At 37.8% G+C, this 23,193-nt stretch overlaps 2 protein-coding genes across 2 annotated transcripts in view; one reads left to right on the top strand and one right to left on the bottom strand.

The window, feature by feature from the left end:
- Positions 1-7,553, bottom strand: part of LOC140168483 (uncharacterized) — a 47,003-nt gene extending 39,450 nt beyond the window's left edge. The window contains 2 exon segments of the mRNA XM_072191886.1: positions 923-2,122; positions 7,411-7,553. Of these exon segments, the coding sequence (XP_072047987.1) occupies positions 923-2,096 (1,174 nt within the window). The 5' untranslated portion in view covers positions 2,097-2,122; positions 7,411-7,553.
- A 250-nt stretch (positions 7,554-7,803) lies between these two features.
- Positions 7,804-20,789, top strand: LOC140168485 (synaptic plasticity regulator PANTS-like). The gene is made up of 4 exons (XM_072191887.1): positions 7,804-7,919; positions 18,531-18,585; positions 18,817-18,935; positions 19,487-20,789. The coding sequence occupies exons 1-4, from the start codon at positions 7,857-7,859 to the stop codon at positions 19,628-19,630; spliced, it is 381 nt and encodes a 126-aa protein (XP_072047988.1). The 5' UTR covers positions 7,804-7,856; the 3' UTR covers positions 19,631-20,789.
- The last annotated feature ends 2,404 nt before the right edge of the window (positions 20,790-23,193 follow it).

Here is a 23,193-nt window from a genome sequence, read left to right as displayed (position 1 = left end):
CGCAATGAAAGAAAAAAAATTACTGGGGATTATTTAAAATGTGTTGGATGTTTCTTGAAGACCATATTTCAGAGATATAAAATGTATCAAATTTAAAAGAAAAGTGCCCATGTTTAATAAAATAGGCCCCACTTGGAAAATATCTAAGTTGAACAGGAGTTTTTCACTTAAAATACACTCCCCAAAGAAACTTAAAAAAAACCACCAAAATGTTAGAAAAATGCAGAAAAAAGTTTATAACTTGAACCTTACATCTGTTTGGAATAATATAAAAGTTAAAAAGAAATATATATTGGCAATTTCATTTTTTTGAGTCATGTCCACTTTTGCTTGGAATTGCCCATATATGATTGGAAATGAGGTACATCCTTTCGGTACCTTATTTCTTAACATAAATAACAAATTGCTTGTCTTGGGTCACTGAAATTACAGTGTAGTAATTGGATTCCTTGCCCCTTAATATACATAACTTTTGTTACCACTGTGTTATTAGTTTTTGAGAAAAATGCAAAAATAGACACAAATTTATCGAGGGGTGTAGTACCCCCTTAAACTGACTTCCAGCACAAAATCCAACTAACCTTGAATTTTCGATGTGTGACACATACACATCTTCATCTAGGATTTTGTGATGGACTTGCCCTTTTGTTGACCATTGGTGACTTTCGGATTATTGTGCTGAAAGTCAGTTTAAACTTTTAGAAATTATTTATTGCCAGCATGTATGACCTTTGTGTATAATGTTCAGGCGAATTGAAACAATGCTTACAATGCTATAAAAATAATGCTTACATTACAATGCTATAAAAATACATGCAGCTTGTTCAAAAACAAAGACAACAACAAACATACAAATAAACAAACAAACAAACAAACCAAAAGCCTGTTCTGAACAGTGCGTAACAAAACAACAAAACTGTACCTGTATTTCCTGTGCTGTTTAAACCATCTTTTGTGATGTTATGACTCGACTCTCCCTCTTCATGGTGCTCCATTCTCGTGGTCCTCAACCCAGGAATGGGCACAAAATGATGAGCTTTCTCCGAGTAAATATCCACAACCAATCTTTTTATCTCGCTCTCTAGATTACGTATTACAGCTCTGTCCAATGCAACCGGGTCCTCACTGGATTTGGTTTGGAAAGTAGACTCCGGCACTGTTTGGAAAGTAGTCTCCGGCACTTTATGTACAGATTGTGTTTTGTCGTGTAGGATGCGTCCCTTGGCAGATGCTCTCTTTTTCGGAACTTCTTGGAGTTTTGGTGCTTTGATAAACGATGCTGGTTGTGGATGATAAGATGCGTCTTGATGTATTGACGGACTCCGAGATATGCTCTCGGAATTCGGTTCTGCTATGGAAGCGTCTGTCTCTGATTCTCCCGTTGATAAGCTAAGCCTCAGACGGCTGAAGTGAGAAGGGGAGGAAGATGGGCTTTCCAGCAGCAGATTTTCCGCAAAGCTTGGATTTGCATCAAAAGGGTCCGACTCGGAGATGTTCAACGAAGTGCCGAGATTCGGAGGGCTACACACTTCTTCCACATCACTTGCCGAGTCTTTATGAGGTTTAAGGATTCGTAGGTAGCGAGCAGTGTTTCGATCACCCGAAACAATCTGTTCAGAATCGGAACAAGACGTTCGGAAATCACTTGAACTGATTGGGCTCAGGGAAGGAGAGACCGGCAGCGAGTCTGGGCTGAAAAGAAGATTGAACTCATCATCTTTTGGACTCAAAGATGGCTTTGTGAAAGAAGTGGGTCTCCTTAACACATTGTCGCCGTCTCTAACAGGAACTTCGTGGGACTTTCGTATTTCCCCTTCATTGGTAAATGGTCCCCTTGTAACAGGAAACCTTGCTTTTGTACGATGCTGTAATACGCTGCCCCGCAAATCTGCTAGAGGATCGCCGGTGAAGTGCTCCGACTTTGATGTTCTGGTCACCGATTTCCAAGTTCTGATGTCGGTTTCGTATGAGATAAGACAGTCGAAGGAGTCGTCGGACGGGCTGGGAAAATCTCCTGGAATTATTGGTACTGCTGCTCGCACTTGGTTCCTCTCCTGTTGGGCTGATGGCGGTACTGATGGTAGCTTACGTTCCATACCTCATGATGATTCTTGTGTGTTTTCTGAAAAAAAAATAGTTTGCAAATGTGAATATTTATTTGTTGGATTCAAGATAAAGAGTTTGTTCATTATTATTATGATCTATTGCTATTCACTAGCAATATACATGTAGGCCTGGCCTAGTACATGGATCGAATCCATGGGTTCCTACAGTCACCCATGGAAAAACTGAATAGCTGTACACCATGTCCATATTGGCCAAGGGATGGTTTGTTTACATGGCAATAATTCCTTCAGAATAGGCAATACAGATTCCAAACTTTATAACAAAGATTTACAAAGATTATAAAACTTACCTCATATCAGTTTTAGTTGCCCCTTATACCGTATTGTTTGTAATAAACGCCCTGGGGGCGTTGCATTTTTCCAAAAGGGGGGCGTTTATTGGAAGTGAATTGTCAGTGAAAAAAGCTTAAAAATCGTGTTCAATTTCCCGATGGTGCTCCTATTAAAAGGAGGGATTTACACTAAACATGATGGCGGCGCCCACGGAAAATGATATTTTCGTGGGGAATACAACAAAATTACACCTGTAAGTGCATGGAATTAGTGAAATTCTACCATAATTAGGCAATGAAATGGATGGGAGTTGAGTCATAATAGGTTTTGTCCATTCAATTTAGCGATCATGACTGATGCAAGTTTTAAGCTTACCTACACGATATGTCATGGAAATGTTTGCATTTTGGTCAATTTTTCACAGAAATATTTGAGGGGGGCGTAAATTAGAGGGGGAGCTTTTATTACAAACAATTCGGTAACTCCAAATTGACATTGCAATTAATTCTATTTGCTCAATTTCATACCAAAATCAAGGAAAACATGGTTTTGTTATTGCAAAATAACATGAAAATGAGAAAGGTTATATCTGGTCATTTGCAGTAAGCCACTTCAGGTAATCAATATTGGTACTTGAATTGCATGACTCAGTGACTTTCTGCTCATTGTAAGAGTGATAGTGTTGTAAACTTGATTGCAGAACATTAAGATTGCCAACTGATATCCTTTGTATTTGAGTTGTCTGATGATGGTATTAGAACTGTCATGGATGTAAACATTAACACAAAATGTCAACAAAACATGCTAAGTACTGCAGAACTCTATACCTGTATGTGTGTGTCTGATGGCCGATCTGAGGGCTGATGACACACATTCGATGGGTGTACTGGCCTACAGTCTGTCTACTCTGAAGTACAAAGTACAGACGCGGACGCACACATTGTGCCGACTTTGATGGCACGCATACCTGCAGCAGAGACGCAGCACTACGCATTATTAATGCGCTGTATACGCGCGCGTTGTTACTTTGTACTTCAGAGTGGACAAACTGTAGTGCAATGCCTAAAGAAGTTATGTTTACACTTGTCTCTGGAAACAGTTTTTCTTCTTTTTTTTTTTGGTGAAAGTTAAACCCTGTATTTTAGTAACAGCTAAAGGGCAAATAACTGGGATATAGGGGAGATTGGTTAGTTGAAACATTTTTCACAAAATCGTCTTTTTAACGCAAACCAATTACTTTCAAGAAACACTAACCATATCAGTATAAACACATACATGCTACAAATACAGCCTTAAACTTTATTGGACCTGCTTAAATGATTATTCATATAATCCAATTTGAAAATTTGAAAAAAGTGTTTCAACTAAAAATAACCCCACCCCTGGGGTAAGTTGAAACATAGGGTGGGGTTAGTTGAAACATGGCTTGTAAAAATTTCAAAATAATTATTATTGTGTTGTTAGGGTTATACTTCCCTTGAAGGCACCCTTTAACATGCAATCAGTGTGAAAAATGAATAAATAAATATGTGGGAGTGCGGCTCAATACTTTGGACACAAGGTGACGAGTGTCACCATGGACCAAAATATGAGAAGCCTAAAATATTATAAAATGTACTTTCTGTGTGCACTTTTTGCTTGTATTATTGCTTTTTAACCATATTAAAGCAATATTGAAGAAATGGTAAACATGTTTACAAATTTTTAAAAAGTCAAATTTTTAACCATATTTTTCTATGCAATTTTCATGTGTCAACTAACCCCACCTCAAAAGTTTCAACTAACCCTGATGCCTATTTTTACATTTCAAAGTTCATTACACAAAATCAGAAATACAATAAAACTTTTAATTAACATTATTCTGGGACTTACTACTAGTGCTTATGATTAGTACTGGGTTATACAACCATGATGTGTCAGATTCCTTAGAGCTCAGGCTTATTTGATACAGGATGATCTCCTGAGCATTTTGACACCTTTTTCACTGAAATCGGCCAAAAAATGAGAAGGTGCCGGCCAAAAAACTTATTCGGACAGGGGGGGTCTGAAAAAATGTCATTTTACATCAAAAATGTTATTCTATGCCTTATTCTATTGATATTGGTGTTGTTTTATATGGTATTGGTGCCAAAGAATCCATTTTTGAAAGTTGTACAAGATTTGGAGCATCCATGTTCTTGGAAACGGCCATTTTATGTCAAAATTAGGGTATGAGGGCGCTTTGCATTAAATTTGAATTCGCTCTTCCAATTGAAAATTTTGTTGACATAACTATAAAGATAATCGTACCTCCACAAGAAATTTGGGCGTTAACCTTTTTTTCGTTTGACCGTGGCACCGTTTTTTGTCCCTCCATTGAAATGTACACGGTATGAAAGTGCATTGACCCCTGTACTTTTCAATGACAGCGTTCCATGAAATGTTCAAATGGGTGTTAAAGTCGAACCGTATCATGTAAAAAGTTCAAATTTCTTGATCAGGTGCCACTTATGATTATCTTCATAGTTTTAAATTTTACAGTTGAAAGAGCGTGCGCGTGCTAAGAGCAAAGCGCCCTCATACCCTAATTTTGACATAAAACAGTAGTTTCCAAGAATACGGATGCTCTGAATCTTATGCAACTTTCAAAAATGGATTCTTTGGCACCAATAACATATAAAACAACACCAATATCAATAGAATAAGGCATAAAATAACATTTTTGATGCAAAATGGCATTTTTCAGATCCCTCCTCAGACCCCCCTGTCCGAATAAGTTTTTTGGCCGGCACCTACTCATTTTTTGGCCGATTTCAGTAAAAAGGGTGTCAAAATGCTCAGGATATCATCCTGCATCAAATAAGCTTGAGCCCTAAGGAATCTGAAACATCACCCTTTTTTTACCCCTCTATAACAGACCCCTATTATGATTATATGATACTCAAAAAATAATCCCCTGAATCTTCAAACTACATGGAGATAACGCAGATCTTTTCTGAGGGGTATACAAATTAGTCAGTAAGTCAAAAAACAGATATTCCTTTCCCAAGCCAACACTGGTGGGGCATCAGTGCTGTTGCTAATTTGGTGGATGACCCTTACTAATACCTATGTGCCAGTATTTTACCAAATGAATTTTTTGTGTCAGAAAAAAATACAATGTTTCAACTTACCCCGCGTTCCAACTAACCCCAATCTCCCCTACTCTATGAGTCATTTTAGTACCGTACTTGATCTGAGAGCAAAATCATCAGTGGATCTATAGTCCAGGTTTATATATATTTCTTCAAAATGAAATGTAAATAAAACGTTTAGGACCACATCGTAAGTATAACTAAATGTCATGAATGTCTATTTTTCTTACAGATTTTAGTTTTTACAATGCACCATTTTACTACCGTATCTTAATGTTAATATCATTATGTTTGAGCTGACAGATGTTCTCATGCTGAGTATTGAATTGCAGATTATGTATCATGCCGATTTAAAAATTCTACTCAGTTACAATACACACTTTACTGGGCATTCAACAATTATAGTGAATTAACCTAAAAACTTTGCACCAAATCGCACCATTTTACTGTCATTTTTGAAAAATTTCCACATCGGAGGGGGGCACATCCCCCCTCAGACATCCATGTGCTCCGCGCAAGCACGTCGATGGGCGCTTACGCGCAAAATATGCCCCACAAACAAAATACACACCAGCCGCCACTGCATACATTATTTTATAACTAATATTATAATATACGGCTTTTATTCAAACGGTATTTGGTCATGTGTCATATGGTGGGGCACATTTGCGTTACAAGCACTGATTTTGATCATTTGTCCTCATTTTAACTTATAATCGATACATGTCTAAAACTATACATCTCACACCAACAAAACTATACATTTTTGGAAAGCTTATGTTCCAAGCAATCCAACAATGCAAAATTGATGTTGGTATACAGGGTGTGTAAGAAAATATATAGGGTGATATCATGAAAAAAATTAATTTTACTAGAAAATTGACAATTTATTGCACTTGCTACTGATATGGAATATCTCTAATGTAATCTAATTTTGTGGCAGGCAACACTATGAGCTTTAATAAAATGTATCCTTTTGCTATGTTATGATTGACCAAAGTGGTGATACAGAATGTAAAAATGTACGTAACTTTACGCACCAAATGTTGATTACATTTTTGAAAATATTTTCTTTAGAGTGTATCCTACATTTATTTTAACTGCATATTTGGATTCCGGAGGTAAAATGCATTCCAAAAATGTATACTTTTCCTATCTTAGGTTGTATAATTCTCAAGATACAACAATTTAAAGCCAAAATGCATGTTGTGACTGAAAATCTTGGCATTTGTGTGTAATGAATAGGGAAAAATTGTGGGTATTGTGACTTGCGGTTCTTAGTGAATACTTGTAAACATGAAATAGATCAAACTAATAGTTGAATATGAATAATGAATAAACAAGCTTTGATTTGAGATATGATTTGCATGTACAGCACAAAATTTGGCAATGATAAAATTTAAAATTCAAAATGATATCATGTTTCCACAACATTTCTCATAGAGATTGCACATACTCCTCCACCGCTTATCCTCCACCGCTTATCACTGCTTATCCTCCAGGTTTATCCTCGTTAACATTTTAATATTTTTCACTAATTAAACAAATGATAATTTCAAATTGTGAAACATATTTGAAAAGTAGAATAATCAAGCTGTATAATGAGCCCAAACTTTATGCAATTGGACAAAGAATAGCTCTGTACCAACAAGTTAAATCTGAAAGAGGAGAGAAAAATGTAACGCCTCCCACTATTTTGGGGTCCCACCATATGACACATGACCATTTATAATTTATGGACGCAGAACAATACAAAATTGTATTATTTGGCTATTAACCAATGAGATGTCGTTATTCATGTCTACTGAATGATAAAATTCAATGTCAACAGACCATCCCACACAGTGACAACAAAAAACACACACACAGTGCAGTGTCGCGTCGGTAAGCTTACTTACTATTTATATTTTCGGACATGTTGGACGCCCCCGGAAGAACTTAATTTACTAATTTTCGACGTGTCAAAATCGTTGCCCAACCTAAAACAACTACTTTTCATATAGCTTATATTATGAATTTATAAAATGAACAACCAGGAAATTCTTACTTATCGTTGTTCCGAGAAATTCGTGTAGAACACACCCTTTTCTCGTTCGGTAATTCAGTTTATTTTGCGACAGGCTGGCCACGAACACTGTTATTAAGTTTATAGTTTACTCGCTAAAGCAAAGCGATTTACTACGATCAATAATCTAATCCGTTTTTTCTAAAGTAATAAGTGCCAGTGTCGTCTATTGGTCAGATTTTAATCGCTCATTTCCAGCGATCACCAATTGCTTAACAAAATTCTCGAATGTTCACGCAGGTTACGAGATTTTGAAATCCAAGATGTCTGCGCCCATGAATGAAAACGCTGGATGTTTATGAAGGTGAAAGTATGGAAAACCTGGCTAAATCTGAGGGTAAAGTAAGTAACATGAAGATTTACTTTAGGGTTTTTTATTTTTACAAAAGTAACAAAAGGTCGCGATCGCGGAAGCAGGCAGCTCGCAATTCCTCCGGGAAATTTTTAACTTTTTAACGCTAGTTAGGCCAAGTAAAATAAAATACAAGTTTCTCGTCCCCGCCCGCCTCCTTTTTGGCCGCCGCCTCCTTTTGTTTACTATTTACTATTTAAAAAAAAATTCAAAAAAAAAAAAAAAAAATTTTATTTTTTTTAAAATTTTTTTTAAAGTTTTAAACTGTTTTTCCTACCCTTGCACAAACTCTAACCCACCCCAAACCTTACTACATGTATACAAACCCACCCAAGCCCAACTAGCCAAACACCCTTGGGCCTTGCAACCCCCAAAGAGAATTAGGGGTGAAATTGATTTCACCCCAAAATCGGACCTATATTTAACTTTTAAACTTAGTAAATGCATGAATATATTAATAGTTTCAATTACTTTATTTAGCCTCATCTCATCTCATGGAGAAACCTTTCACATAATTTCGAAAAATACTCGAAAAATACATTCAAGTGCAAAAGCTTTTTTCTTCTGGGTAAGAATTTTTTTCTTACGTGCAACAGCATAGGTATGTTCATCATGTTCATAAAATTTTGAAGTTCAATATTTTTAGCTGAAAGTTCTTTCATTTGAAAGAGAATCAAATTACCTAAACAATAAGGGGTCAATCATGTTTCTATTGCATATACTTTTGAAGTTACAGACAAAAATAGTGTCACCAAATTGTCCAAAATTTTGTGTGTGAAATTGTGACAGCAGGCACATGTACAATGTACACTACTGTATGTGACCCCAGATGACCTCCTATTCTTTACTGTAAGAAAGCTGTTTTGGATGGTCTTGATTTACACAAAATTGCTTTTGAGCTAAATCGAGTGTCGACTTGGTGGAACATGGATTGCACTATGTAATAGTTTATGAATCCATTATTATCCCAGTACCAACATAAGTCAACATCACTTAGGTTTTGGTTGTCAAAATTAATTTTTAGTAATTTTGTCCATTGAGCCCCACAGTAAAGCCATTTTTGGACCGTACAGGCACATTCCACTTCCCTATGGACGAATAGCGCCACATATAGTGTGAGATGTGAGCCTGGCTGCTTAAGTTTAAGACTTTTTAATCGCATTGCAGTTATTTTCATCGTTTAAGTGTTCAAGAACTATATGACCGTGCATTTTAGCACTTTTATCGCGAATTTTAAAAGTTTTGATGGACTTTAGTTTACTATAGTGATTTGTGTTGGCGTGTCCACCATTTTACTTTCGCGCCACTGTGTATTGTATACGTCGTCATTGTGCAATTTTCATACATCGTCATCAACTCAACATTGCAATGGAATTACGCTGTACAACCTTTGCCATAACACTTGCCTTCATCGTGTCGTACTCCAAGCTTCATAAACAAAATCTACCTGTTCGCGCCACGCACCAAGGACAGGAAAAGTGGAATGTTTTAAGTACTGCAACTCTCATTGTTTTGGATGTGGGATTTTTCTGATTGCCCTTCATGTGAAGATGTGATGGATGTGGATGAGAATCTTGATTTGTATGTCCCCTTCAGGGTCTGCACGCCGGTGAGTTTGTTCCATGCTTCCATTTATGCCAAGCCCAAGGGGGTTAGCTTGTTCAGGAAATATGGTTATATTTTGGAAAATAGAGGCAAACCTACAGGTCTGACAACCCAAACTTTGCTCTTGCTCCTGATCTCAGGAGACATTGAAATGAACCCCGGACCTGCATGTACATTTGATGCGAACTTGACAAAAGTATTTGCCCATGTTGTAACATCCTTGTTGATTGGGGAGAAGAAGGGATCGAATGTGATCTATGCTGTTTTTGGTATCACAGAGTGTGTATAAATATGAGTACTGAAACCTATAGTCTCTATAATGACAAACCCACGCTTGATTGGAACTGTGTTGAATGTGAAGTGCCATCATTTTCATCATCTATGCTTGGCGAAATATCGTTCTCAAGTGCTGGTACTCCTGTTAATGACTTTTCTGATTGTGTTTCGGATAGTGGTAGTGCGTATTCCCAGTGGTAGTGCCTACCCAGCAACCCGAACCCATTCGTAAACCAACGCAACGTAAATCTGATATGTTAAAGCACCCGCTGAGGTTTTTAAACATCAACCTTCAAAGTGTACGGGCTAAGCTCCCTACTTTTGAGGCCATTATTGACAGTGAAAAGCCTGACATTATTGTCGGAACTGAATCATGGCTTTAAAATGAAAACATAAAAACAGGTGAAATTTTACCGCCGTCTTACCAGATGTTCCGTAAAGATCGCGATACTGGTAAAGCCTGTGGTGGCGTCTTTATTGCAATTCATAATGACCTCGTTGCCAAAGCTGAACCTGGTCTTGACAGTGACTGTGAGTTGATTTGGGCCAGCATCCATATTAAGACATGCAAACCCATTTATGTTGGTGCGTTTTATAGATCGCAGAGCACTGACACTAGCTACATGGATCGTCTTCAGGAATCATTAAACAAATTACCCAATCATGCCCATGTGTGGTTACTTGGGGATTTTAACCTCCCTGATGTGAACTGGTGTGATAATACTTTTAAACCAGGGGGTAGATACCCAGGTCCTAGCAGGAAAATGATGGACATTTCAGCGAACATGAACTATCACCAGATCGTTCTATGAAACCTACTACGCCTCAACAGCATTTTGGATCTTTGCTTTACTAGCATTTCCACCTTGGTTCAAGATGTTGATGTGATCGCAGGGATTAGTGATCATGAAATTGTGTGCATTGACACCCTGATCAAACCTCAGCGTAGTAGACCTCCAAAACGCAAAGTGTATATGTTCAAAAAAGCTGATGTGGAAAGTTTGACAAAAGATCTTGAGAAATTAAGTGACTCCTATACAGATGAATTCATTGAACAGTCGTCTGTGGACGAGTTATGGACTAAGTTCACAGAAGGCCTTAGTGAGGCAATGGATCAGCATATCCCCAATAAGATGTCCTCCTCTCAATTCAATCTTCCATGGGTAGACAATAGCACCAAACGTGCTATCCGGAGAAAACAGCGGCTCTATAATAAAGCCAAAAAGTCTGGCAAGGCAGAAGAATGGGAAAAATTTAAAACCATGCGCCGCAACATAGATCGTAGCATTAAGTGAGGCACATAAGAGATATGTTTCTGAAGTGATCGGTGACAGTTTGTTATCTAACAATACTAAGCCATTTTGGAACTTTGTTAAAGCAAAGAGGCAGCACGCCTTTGGCATTGGAACCCTCAATACTGATAAAGGTATTGCAGCTAGCCCTAAGGACAAAGCGGAGGCCTTGAATAGACAGTTCCAGTCTGTTTTTACGGATGAAGATTGTAGTAACATACCAAATCTGGAACCTAATCAGGTCCCTGAACTTCAGAACATTAAGATCACCACTGAAGGAGTGGAGAAATTACTCAAAGATCTGCAGCCGCAGAAAGCGCCAGGTCCAGATGGTATCACTCCTCGCATCCTTAAATTGTGTGCTGCAAGTATCGCTCCGATCCTCAAATGTATTTTTCAAAATCGCTTAATCGGGTATTCTCCCGCAGACTGGTTGCACGCTAATGTGGTCCCAATATTTAAAGGAGGAGACAGCTCCCTCCCATCGAACTATCGCCCGATTTCGTTAACCTCAGTGGTTTGCAAATTACTTGAGCACATCATCTGCCACACAATAATGAATCACTGGGAAGACAACGAAGTTCTCTTGGATAACCAACATGGATTCGAAAGGGAGGTCCTGTGAAACGCAGTTAGCAGCCACAATCGAAGACCTTGCTGAAGTCCTGGACCAGAAGGGCCAAGTTGACTGTATCATAATGGACTTCAGCAAGGCGTTTGATACGGTTCCGCATCAGAGACTGTTAAAGAAACTAAAGCACAGCGGAATAACAGGATCTTTACTCTCGTGGATGCAAAACTTTCTTACCCGGAGATCACAACAAGTGGTATTAGATGGAGAGTCATCAGAAAGGGTGCATGTGTCTTCTGGAGTTCCACAGGGAACTGTATTGGGTCCCGCCATGTTCCTCCTGTACATCAACGATCTGCCTAGGAGGGTGAAGTCAACAGTTAGACTGCTAGCAGATGATTGCATTATGTACAAGAGGATCAATTCACCAGCAGACAACAGTGTGCTGCAACAAGATATTAATTCCCTGTGCTCTTGGCAAGACGATTGGCTCATGAGATTTAACTCTAAAAAGTGTTTTTCAATAAATATCACCCACAAGAAGAACCCTGTTATGTGCACCTACAACATGGGAGGTGTTCCACTTCAGTCTACAGATAGTCACACCTATTTGGGGGTCAACATTAACAATAAACTCAATTGGAATCAGCATATCAATAAAACCACAACCAAGGCCAACAAAACCCTGGGTCTGCTTCAGTAGAAACTTCTATCACTGCAGTACAGCAGTGAAGTCAATTGCCTACAAGACTCTTGTCGCCCACAGCTTGAATATTGTGGCACAATTTGGGACCCCTATCACCAAGTATCCATTGATCGTATTGAGCGGTGCAAAATCGTGCTGCCAGATTTGCTACAGGGAACTACAGCAGGGAAAGTAGTGTAACATCCATGAAGAAAGACCTTGAATGGGCCACATTAGAAGAGAGACGCCTGAGAGCCCGTCTTATCCTTCTTTACAAAGCTACAAACCAATCTGCAGCTATTGACCTCAGCAAATTTAGCATCAAGGGGGGAGACCAGTCATCACAGAGTTACTAGACAAACATCTGCTACTTCATTTAAGAAAATTCCCACTCAGAAGGACTGCTACAAGTATTCCTTTCTTCCTAGGACAACGGCACAGTGGAACTCATTTCCACCTTCAATTAGGCATTCCCCAACTACGGAAAGTTTCAAACGTCAGCTGCAAGCTTGCAACCTTCTGGAGTTAACCAGGAGGGCCCTTCTTCGTTAATTGCCTGCTTGCTGACTTGCCACGCCTGGTGTTGGACATCCTATTGGAGATTACACAGTAGCTAACAGATGCAGATGCAGATACATGTAATAGCTGTGAGGTCGTGCGTCTTGAACTCGCCAACCGAAAAAGGTGACGATGTTACATTTTCCCAAATTCGACTCAATCAAATCAAATGATGATCATGATGATCATGATATCTCTCTCTCTCTCTCTCTCTGGCTGCCAAGCAAGAAGCCGGGGCAAGAAGTTATTGTCATGCTTGTGGTCTCATAGGGAGTTTTCATACATACTTTGGTGGGGGGTGTTGGAAAATATTGGAGGAGGGGATCAAAATAATTTGGGGTCCTATTAAATAAAGGAAAGGGGGGATAAAAAAAATCAGTCCTTAAATAGGTGGGTAAAATGTACGAGAAGGCATGTACATTCCAAAATTTCTGGCAGCTCCACGCCGCATCAATTTGCTCCAGAAGTCTAGACAAGAATTTGCTCACCGATAGCTTCACATTCCAGGGCTACAGACCATTGCATTCAAAATCTAGTCGGTTTCGCTGAAGCATGACACCGTGTAAAGCAATGAACAGCCGATCACGACAGGCGATTGCATCAAAAATGTTGCTAAAATTACACTTCAGCAAAATTTTAGACTGTCCAAAATCTACACATCTAGTCATCTTGCTCAAAATAGGTATCCCAGGCAAACCTTAGTTAACACATTTGCTAGTCAGCGAAATTGGCCGAGACCGGGACCCAAACACAATGCATTTTTAAATAGAAATTTGAATTTTTTTCGAGAATAGGTCGGTGAAGGAAACCTACATAAATATGTTTTCTATACTTCACTTGACCCAAATATATGATTTTTATGGTGATAATCAAGTCGCACATGGAATTTTAGAGGATTTTGATAGCAGTTCCATTAAAAAAGCTGCTATATCGCCATGAGACTAAGATCTAGAAACACCCCTAAATGCCGTTTTGGGGAATTTTGCTATCTGAATCTTTTTGATGAAAGTCAATCTTTAACAAGATGTAACTTTGTTACGGAAAGTGCTATGACAAAAATGTTTTCAGTTTTGGCTTTCTTTACTCAAGGGCTTTAATTTGATACGTAAAATGGTGCAGTTTGATGGCAAATTTGAATTCACCTAGCATACCTACTCAAAAGATACACAGTTGACTCATCGAAATAACTTCCATCCAAATTTCAACATTTAAAGAGAATAAATAACCCCCGGTGCAAAAAATTGCACCGCTGTCCGACCGAAAAACCATAGCAAAGTACTCTAGCATCGAATGCGTAACTATCGTGTGCAAATTCGAAGCTAGAGTTCTCGAGTAAGCACGAATGTTTTTAAGTGTTCAATTTTGTAATCTCATCAAGCTACAATGTCATGTGTGTAATAACTCCAAACGGTAATTTGTTGCTAAAAATAAATGAGTTACCCGGTAATGACCATAGGGGTAGATCGGCTAGATCCGGGGGAGGGGGTAACCCCCCCCAATATTTTGATAGAGGGGATGGTCCATACAATCATCCCCCCAAAGTTGACTCCTGTATATGGGTTTCTAACCAAAATTAACCCCATATTTGATCATTTAAAAATAAAAAGTGCCAATTTTTTTCCTCTTCGCGCAAATTAATTTCAGTTTAGCTTCGCGCGCATTTGTACCTTCAATTTATTTTGTCGGCAAAAGGTGCTGGATTCACTGGACTTCAAGAAATTTTCTCCAACCCCTAACAAAATCTATGCCACTGTTTAATAATGATGTATATTTTTGGTTTCTTTTTTAGGACATGAATGATGAAGGGGGGGGGGTCAAAAAATTTTAGACCATAAAATGGGGGATCAAAAAAATCCACCCCTTTTTTAGGGAGGATCAAAAAAATTTTGACGTCCGAGGTTCCAACTTTTCCACCCCCCCACCAAAGTATTTTAAGTTTTTTTTAACTCTCCCTTAGCCTTTTTAATACTGACACTGCGCTTCATAGAATTCAGAATGGAGGTGGGGGATGTACGTGTGGAGGTGGGGGATGTGGTACAGTACACACAAACTCTATGGGGTTGATATTTTTAGTGAATTTATAATTTGCTTCCCTGTAAAGGCTATAAATTGGATTTTGACTCTATTTAGCATTATCTAAATGACTCATGATCTTTACAGCTAAACAATTCTACTAGTTGTTTTTAATCATTTATGATTGGTTTAGTCTAGAAAGTACAAACTTTTCCATACAAAACTACCCGTTTTCATATTAAACACTGTAGTAAGAAATGCGGGTGTCTTCAAAATCTAAAAGTTACTGTAAAATTTTAATTGCTTATCCTACCATACGGTAGTCAAAGTATAGATTTTCTGAAGGGAAATTTGATGAGGAATCTAATTATGGACTTACTTTTTCAGTTCAAAATATGTTGAATTGTAAAAAAGTTAAACATACTTTGGGACTCCGAGATTACCAAACAGGTGTGATTTTGGTTTCTTCCAAAGTCAATGGGCTCCCTCTATCCTCTACCCAAATGAATGTTGTTTACTTCCAGTTTATTACTGCAAGTTGGTAATAAGCAATGCATTAAGTAACCCATTTTTTATCCGAATCTTTTTTATTCCACCCTGTATAAGGCCATGTGTTTTGAACTGGTAGATTTTCGCGTGACATGAAAAGTTCACTTTTTCAGTTCCGCAAAATGCACCAATTTTCATTTGATATTAATTATTTCAGTAACTGTGTATGCTACCATACGAAAAATATACATATTCTGAGAGGAAATTCCACAAGGAAACCAAAAATGGCATTGTTTTTTATGTGGGGTTAATGGTTAGGGAGATATTGCAAGTAGAATGTGAGATTTTTCATGAAAATTTTTCAAAACTTTGTGTGAATATTTTGTTTTTATCTTATACCCCACATGAAAAAGAACATTATATTTAAGCTCTATAGAGCTAGAGCTTTCCAAAAATGTATACTTTTACTATACTACCTGCTATAGATTTTCCATGGCGCAAACATTTTGTCGGAACGTAAAAAATATACAAATTTGTTAAAATTCTCGTAATGCTCTTCATAATACTTGTACAAATAGTTACAATTTATGTTACCCTGGACACAAATTTGCACAAAAACACATACATACAATGTTTTCCAACTGATTGATAACTAAAAATTTAACCAATGCCTAATTACCTTTTGTACAATTGGGCATACCGGCACTTTAAAGATCTAGAGTCTAGTAAGTTACATGGAAATGGAACATAATATGATGTTGCATTATATCTGTGGGCTTCAGGTCAAGTCACCCTGTAGTGATATGGGCCAAATAATTCCTTAGTGCTTTAAGTTTAAGTTCAGATTTGATTATTTAAATTGCAAGTTTTGCACAGCACTTTTGTCACTTTCTTTTGCATTTAGGCTCCATCCACCCCCTTGGGTAACTTACAATTTTACACGTCAATGTTGTTTTTTTAAACAATTTTCTTGTAAACTGACTGTAGGGACAGTCTAAAGCTTTTTTCAATTGCACTTATAAACAGTATTAATTAATAATTTTACCAGCCACAAGACATCAACGACAGAAAAACGATGATTACAAATTTTACCGCATTATATATTTCGCCTTTTCTGCATGGCAATAACAGCCGCAATTTCACTTCAAGTTCAGGGCTCCAGTTTCCAACCTCTAACTTATAAACTGATAGACCTAAATTATACAGTATGCTTAATGCCAATGATGAAATAAAAGTTGAATTAGCTGAGTTAAATCATTTTAGGTAGGTTACTAGCTATAAATTAGCTGATTTCTATTCCAAACCAAATTTACCGTGTGGGAGCCACGGCTCCACCCTGTGATTTTTTTACCTAAACAATCATAACTCTAGAAGTTCACATAGTATGTGCAAAGTTAAGGTACCATTTTAAAGAGCTCATCAATAGCTTTAATTTGATATGTAATTTACCTATGCAGGGTATCATGATGTGAACTAAAATTGAATAAGAATGTAAAAAATCTTGCGCCAATGTCACGGCTCCAGGCTATCAGTGTACCAGTTCAAAACACATGGCCATAACTTGAATGTCACCCTGTATAATGAGTTGAAATGTGTATATTTGAATTGCTTATGCGCCTTCAGCTTCCCAAAAATGTATTGCTAGTTTAGGGTTAATTGTGGAGATAATCTAATTAGCAACTCGATTGGTGTAAAAATTCATGATATTTGTGATGTAACACTAAGGGCAGTGAGTTCAGGACACATGGCCGTGACAGTAGCTATCCAGATGCAGAACCACCGGATGGAGAATTTAGGGTTAGGGTTAGGGTTGGATATAGGGTGAGGGTTCTGGGAATGGTTAGGGTTAGGGAATGGTTAGGTTTAGAGTTAGGGAATGGTTAGGGTTAGGGAATCATTCTCCATCCGGTGGTTGGAACTTAGACATCGTGCTTACCCATAACACTGTACTTCCACAAGGCAGCTATAACATGTAAGAATAAAACCCCCTATTTAAAGAAACGCCTATTTCACATGGAAATTATTTTGTCATGGAAATTATTTTGTTTAAAAAGATGATTATTATACGAATAAAAAATGAGGGGTCAACATTTTAAAAAAACCTGATATTTTTTACCCAAATTTCAAATATTTTTGGTGAAGTAGATCAAAATTCAATAAAGGGAAAAATAAGTTTCAAGGGCCTTATATACTTTAGACCAATAATTTAGCAGTTATGAAGACCAAAAGTTTCTATAATTCCAGGGTTAAAGCCATGTACGATCTTATAATATGAAATTGGTTAATTTTTATCAAACCTGATTTTTTTACATATGTAATGTTTACACATGTCCCAACTGGCACCAAAATCGAATCGGCTGAATTTGTTGTCTTTGTAGGTCAACAGAGCAAAATTCTACATATTATCATAATTAAAAAATTATGATAATATGTCCTCCCATAGTTCTTGTGTTAAATGGCCAACATAACCAGTCCAGTGGGGTTTCTTTCACTTAATACCTTGTTATTTCAACCCTTCCTGTCAGTTATTACTAATATTATTTCAACATTTTGAAAAAGCATTATCAAAATCAAAATTTGACGGAAATCGTACATTGAGGCTTTAAGTCCACCCTTAAGGGAGTAGTACGCCCCTGCCCAATTTTGTGCATATTTTTGCATGTTTCTCCAAAATTATAGGGCATTGGTGACAAGTAAGATATAATTATAGGGGCAAGGACTACAACCATGACAACTACTGCACTGGAAATTGTATTTCAGTACAGACAACAGTTGTAGAGTTACAGTCAAAAATGAGGGAAACCAATATTTGATCAATAAATCAGTAACTAATTGCCTTGAGTTGCTGAATTTCCAGTGCAGTAGTTGTAGTTCTTGCCCCTATAATTATACATGTCTTTCCTGTTACCAATGCACTATAATTTTTGAGAAAAAAGACAAAAATAGGCCAGGGGTGTAGAACCTCCTTAATTATAAAACCATCAATGAATAAACTATGAATGATTTTTTACAAACCAATTGTAGTACAATGTAGTTTATGTACAAGAAAATATTTATTTGTTTTAAAAGACAAAGATATTAATGGTATTGATCTTTTTTTTTTTTCTAAAAGCCTGACGGTGACCAATCTTGTGAAGAATACTTAGAAAGCTGGAAAAAATGCAAATGTAAGTATGTATCATACACATGTGAAGATTATCATTCATCCGGGTACTAATTAGTTACTGTGAATTTGAAATTATAATCTGATCTACTTGCGTTTTATGAGTGGCGCTATTTTACATCCTATATCCTGGATGTACGCAAGTTGAAGATGCGCCAAAGTTTTTGAGGCATATATGTTTCTCACACTGACTTCATACTTTATACCATTGACAACATTTGTTTTATAATTGCAGCATTATTTGGTCAATTTCATCATTACTATGTTTACGGCACAAAGCAAGATTGTCAACCATTCAAGATTGGTTATGAGAACTGCATACAATGGAAACAAACACAGTCTGATGAAGCAAAGGTACAGGTAACCATGCACTATAACCACTGCTCAAAAAGAATTGTTATGCTTGAAAAAGTCACAATGATTTAAAAATCAAAATGGTATCTTTGAGCAAAAAAAAATGGAAATTTTTTTCGCATGCTAAACCTCAAGTTTTCGAGTCAGAAAAATTACATTTGATAAACGAAAACAGAAAACCGAAAAGATAAAAAGGGCCTCCAACCATGGTCAAAATGTGTTGGGACACTTATGGAAAACATATACACTATATTATTGCCTTATTTCCGTTATTGTTAGCGTGATAAAGTGGAGGTTTCTTTGGTAACAAGCCTAAACCCTTTCCTAACACCCCAACCCTCCCCCTTCACAACCAATCAATGTTGGGTCCCACTAGTCGCGTGTGACCCAAAAAGTAGGATTCAACATTGATCGGGGGGGTGTGGGGGGTTTATTTCCATTACCCTATCAAACCGTCCCAACACTTATGGCCAGCATTGTAGGTTTATATGCCATCCTGTAGTAACCTTTTTGTAAGTTTTTTTTTTTTTCTTGTATTTTTTCTTTTCTAGGCAAAATTAGAAGACTTGCAACATCAAGAGCATCTGAAAAGGACTAGATATGCCCCATTTTGGGAGCCTCGAACTCAGCCACCAGAAAACTGGAATGAGCCAGTGAATATCACAGATACAGAAAATCATAATATTGTCAACTGAAAGCTGCTTTCTGTTAAAGTGAGCATTTTAAAAGCAGTGATGGAAACAGGCAAGGGGAAGGAGGGCAGAGGTTCCCTCATCAGCTTGACCTACTGGGCATAATTTAAATCGTACCACAATTGTAGTGTGGATCTAGCCCTGGACCCAGTGCCGTGACCAGTACCCGCAGGAAGTAGTCCTCTGAAGTGGCGAACCCGCTTCGCAGCCTCGCTGTGTGGCCTCAGTCCGAGGAACTGAGCCAGTTCTAGTGTGGATCAAGTGTATGACCCATTTAACACCAAAATTCATTTCACATGATGGGCAAAATGTTGATATTTAGATTGCAATGGTTATTCCAGTTGAAATCCATTATACACCCCCTATAGAAGACATGGCCTTAATCTATTCTCCCACACAGGGAGTGTAGATTTTCAGATGGAGTCTCCCATTTAGGTAACCCCATTTGAAATTCACTCTCTCTGTGTGGAAGGTTTAAAGACTTTTAAGAGTTTAAAAGCCTTTTAAAGACATAAAAGAGTCTTAAAAACAGCACATCTGAATTTATTCATAAAGTGTTACACATAAAAAGCTCAGCAATTTGAACTACGATCACATCAAATATCAATTATGTTTATGTTTGTTTGTTTGTTGGTTTTTTATTTGGCAGTGATCATTAAAGGAAGGTGACCTGATATATTTGGAATAGCAAATTCTTTAAAACTAGATAACATAAAATATTGTCCCTTTCAAACATTCATTCAAAAAGAAATGTTCCTTGTAAATGTGACTAGCTCCTTTAATGGAATTTATTGACATTTTTACAGTGTGAAACTGGTAGTCTACAGTGTTTTTATTAATGACAGACATCATGATCATGTAATAAATCGATATCAAATAAAGAGATCCTATTTTTCTCAGTAACATATTGAAATTAGGAGTTCCAAAGCGATGTATTTCCGAAGATATCATCAAAAAATGTTGAATTAGCCTCAAACGTGGTATACCACAATCGAGACTAATTAGTCAGTTTTTTGATGATTTTTCCGGAAATATACCGATTTGGAATGCCTTATTTAAGTGTGTTAATGAGAAAAATATGAGCTTTCACCTGATACCAAAATATGCATTTTGATGGGGTAAAGTGGAGAGATGAGGCTGTCAATCAGGACATCCACCTTTATTATACAAAAAAACACCGATAGAGAATGAATAAATTAGAAAGTTAAAAGTAGCCTATCATTGTTGAGACTACTGTAATTATTATTAGTGCTTATGCGGATGATACCACCATTTATTTTAAGGATGTTGGCTCCCTTCACAGAGTTGTTCACATTCTTGAGATTTTCCAAATTTACTCTTGCTTGAGGGGTGGTGCAATAATTATGTGTACCCGGGGTGAATTCTCAAAATGGTCTGCCAAAAATCGCTTGTTCCCCCCTTTGGCCGTGCCAAAAACCCTTGCCCCCCCCTTTTGACGTGCCAAAAAATCCCCCCCTTTTGATGTGCCCCCCCCCCCCTTACACATGCAAGATTTTGGGGAACCCGAATTTAAAACCTTAAATTGTCTTAACATATAATCTGGCGCAAGCTGAGCAGGAAATTTTGCATATTTGAGCGTGTTCAGAACGCTTTTCCTACGCCTTTTTAGGGCGTAATATAGAAAAATTGCCCAAAATATCTGTGCCAAAATTGCTTGCCCCCTTTGACCTGCCAAAAATCGCTTGACCCCCCTTTCGACCTGCCAAAAAATGCTTGCCCCCCTTTTGGCCTGCCAAAAAATCTTTGCCCCCCCTATAATTCACCCCCCCAGGGGTATACATAATTATTGCACCACCCCTGAAGATTATGGTTGAAAAGTAGAAGATTACCTTGGATAAATCAGAGTTGCTCCCTTTAGGTTTGTAAAGGGATAGTGCTCCTGATCTCATCAAGGGTGATTACCGGGGGTACTCAAGTTTGGTTTTGGTAGGGACGTGCCGCTGAGAATTTGAAAGTGGACCCATAAATATACCAATTTTTCAAGAAATTTGGACCCATTGATATACCAAAAGTCAAAATTTTTGGCCGAATTTAACCCAGATTGTCCTAGTTTTTACAAATTTTCCCAAAATTTTGGGAAAATTTTGAAAATTTTTGCTAAATTACCGAAAAATTGGGCTATTTTCCAAAAAAATTGAGAAAATTTTGAAAAAAGAACCCATTCATATACCAAAATAGGCTTTGAAAAAGGGGTCATTGATATACCAAGAGGCTGAAAATGCTACCCATATTTGCAGCACGTCCCCGTATGGTCATTTGTACTGAGAACCCCCCCCCCCCGGGGGTGATTATGATGATTTACATATGCATGGATATACCCCAAAGTCAGTCACATTTACTTGTGGAGGGCAGAATCAACCATCCATTTGTTACTGAAATGAGTAACATATAATTGAGAAAACAAATGGACATAGTAAATAGATGCATTTGTAGGATTGTAGATAAATAATTCAACCTTTTTAGCTTGACAAATCCATTAAATGATTACTCACGACTTTAGCTTTCGCCATCAGGGCTGATGGCTTGATCACAAGTGAATAGGTCCACTGCTTTTCCCGCGAAACGGCTTGTTGACATTTCCCCGAAGTGAAGATGTTTTTGTTTTGAGCAGTGGATCGTACATCGTGATCGAGAGATCGAGACCTTCGTCATGGTTGATAGCTTTGGCCCCTTTTTGCGAATGTAGATTGCTTCCCTAATTCTCCTGCTGAAAGCGTTTGAGTCCTTGTCGAGTATAGACGCCCCCTCCCATTCTATGATATGATTTTCTTGCGCTATGTGATCTGTAATGGCTGATTTGTGCTGTTCTGTGGTGGATTCTTTTCTGTTTGCTCTCGTGAACTTTCTTTCTGCAACAGTTTCAGAGTCCTTTTTGTGTTCTTTTAACCTTGTACCAAATTGTCGCCCAGTCTCCCCTACATAAGACTTGTCGCACCCTTTGCACGGAATGTTGTATACCACATCACTAGTCTGCTCAATGTCCTTTTGTCCTTTGGATGGACCAGCAGACTTTTCAGAGTGTTGGTGGGTCTCATGGCTGTGGAAATATTATGTTTCCTGAAGATTCTTTGTAGTTTCTCCGCCAAGCCTTCTCACGTGAGGGTATGACTACCATGCCTTTAGATGGTGTGGCATCCTTCTTTTTCTGTTTAACTTTCGGCTGTTTGTCATTCATTTGCTGTTTCACTCTGTCCAGCGACCATTTGGGGTAACCACATTCACTTAACGCTGTCCTGATCTTATTCTCCTCCTCTTTCTTATCTTCTTCCTCTGTAACTATGTTCTCCATTCTATCCATCAATGTTCGGATGACCCCAAGTTTTTGGTGCAAGGGGTGCTGTGACTGAAAATTCAAATACTGGTCCGTTTTTTTTTTGCGGTATACCAGCAGTTTTACGGAGCCATCTTCTTTGCGCACGATGAGCGTGTCCAGGAACGGGATCTTGCCCTGGTCTTCTTCCTCAAAGGTAAATTTGATGTTTCCAGTCGTGTCAACAGAATTCAAGTGGTCTGTGAGTTTTTGAGTGCTGTCTCTCTGTATTATC

The sequence above is a fragment of the Amphiura filiformis genome, chromosome 13, assembly GCF_039555335.1.
Source record: "Amphiura filiformis chromosome 13, Afil_fr2py, whole genome shotgun sequence".
Taxonomy (NCBI): Eukaryota; Metazoa; Echinodermata; class Ophiuroidea; order Amphilepidida; family Amphiuridae; genus Amphiura; species Amphiura filiformis.
The sequence above is the reverse complement of the archived record's forward strand: the minus strand, read 5'-3'. Positions and strand labels throughout refer to the sequence as shown.

What these genes read in the sequence shown, in the direction of transcription:
- LOC140168485 (XM_072191887.1), top strand. Translation starts at nt 7,857, where the DNA reads ATGAAAACGCTGGATGTTTATGAAGGTGAAAGTATGGAAAACCTGGCT. An exon ending in TGGCTAAATCTGAGGGTAAA is followed by an intron (nt 7,920 to 18,530) that starts GTAAGTAACATG and finishes TTTTTCTAAAAG; the next exon opens with CCTGACGGTGACCAATCTTG. An exon ending in AAGCTGGAAAAAATGCAAAT is followed by an intron (nt 18,586 to 18,816) that starts GTAAGTATGTAT and finishes TTATAATTGCAG; the next exon opens with CATTATTTGGTCAATTTCAT.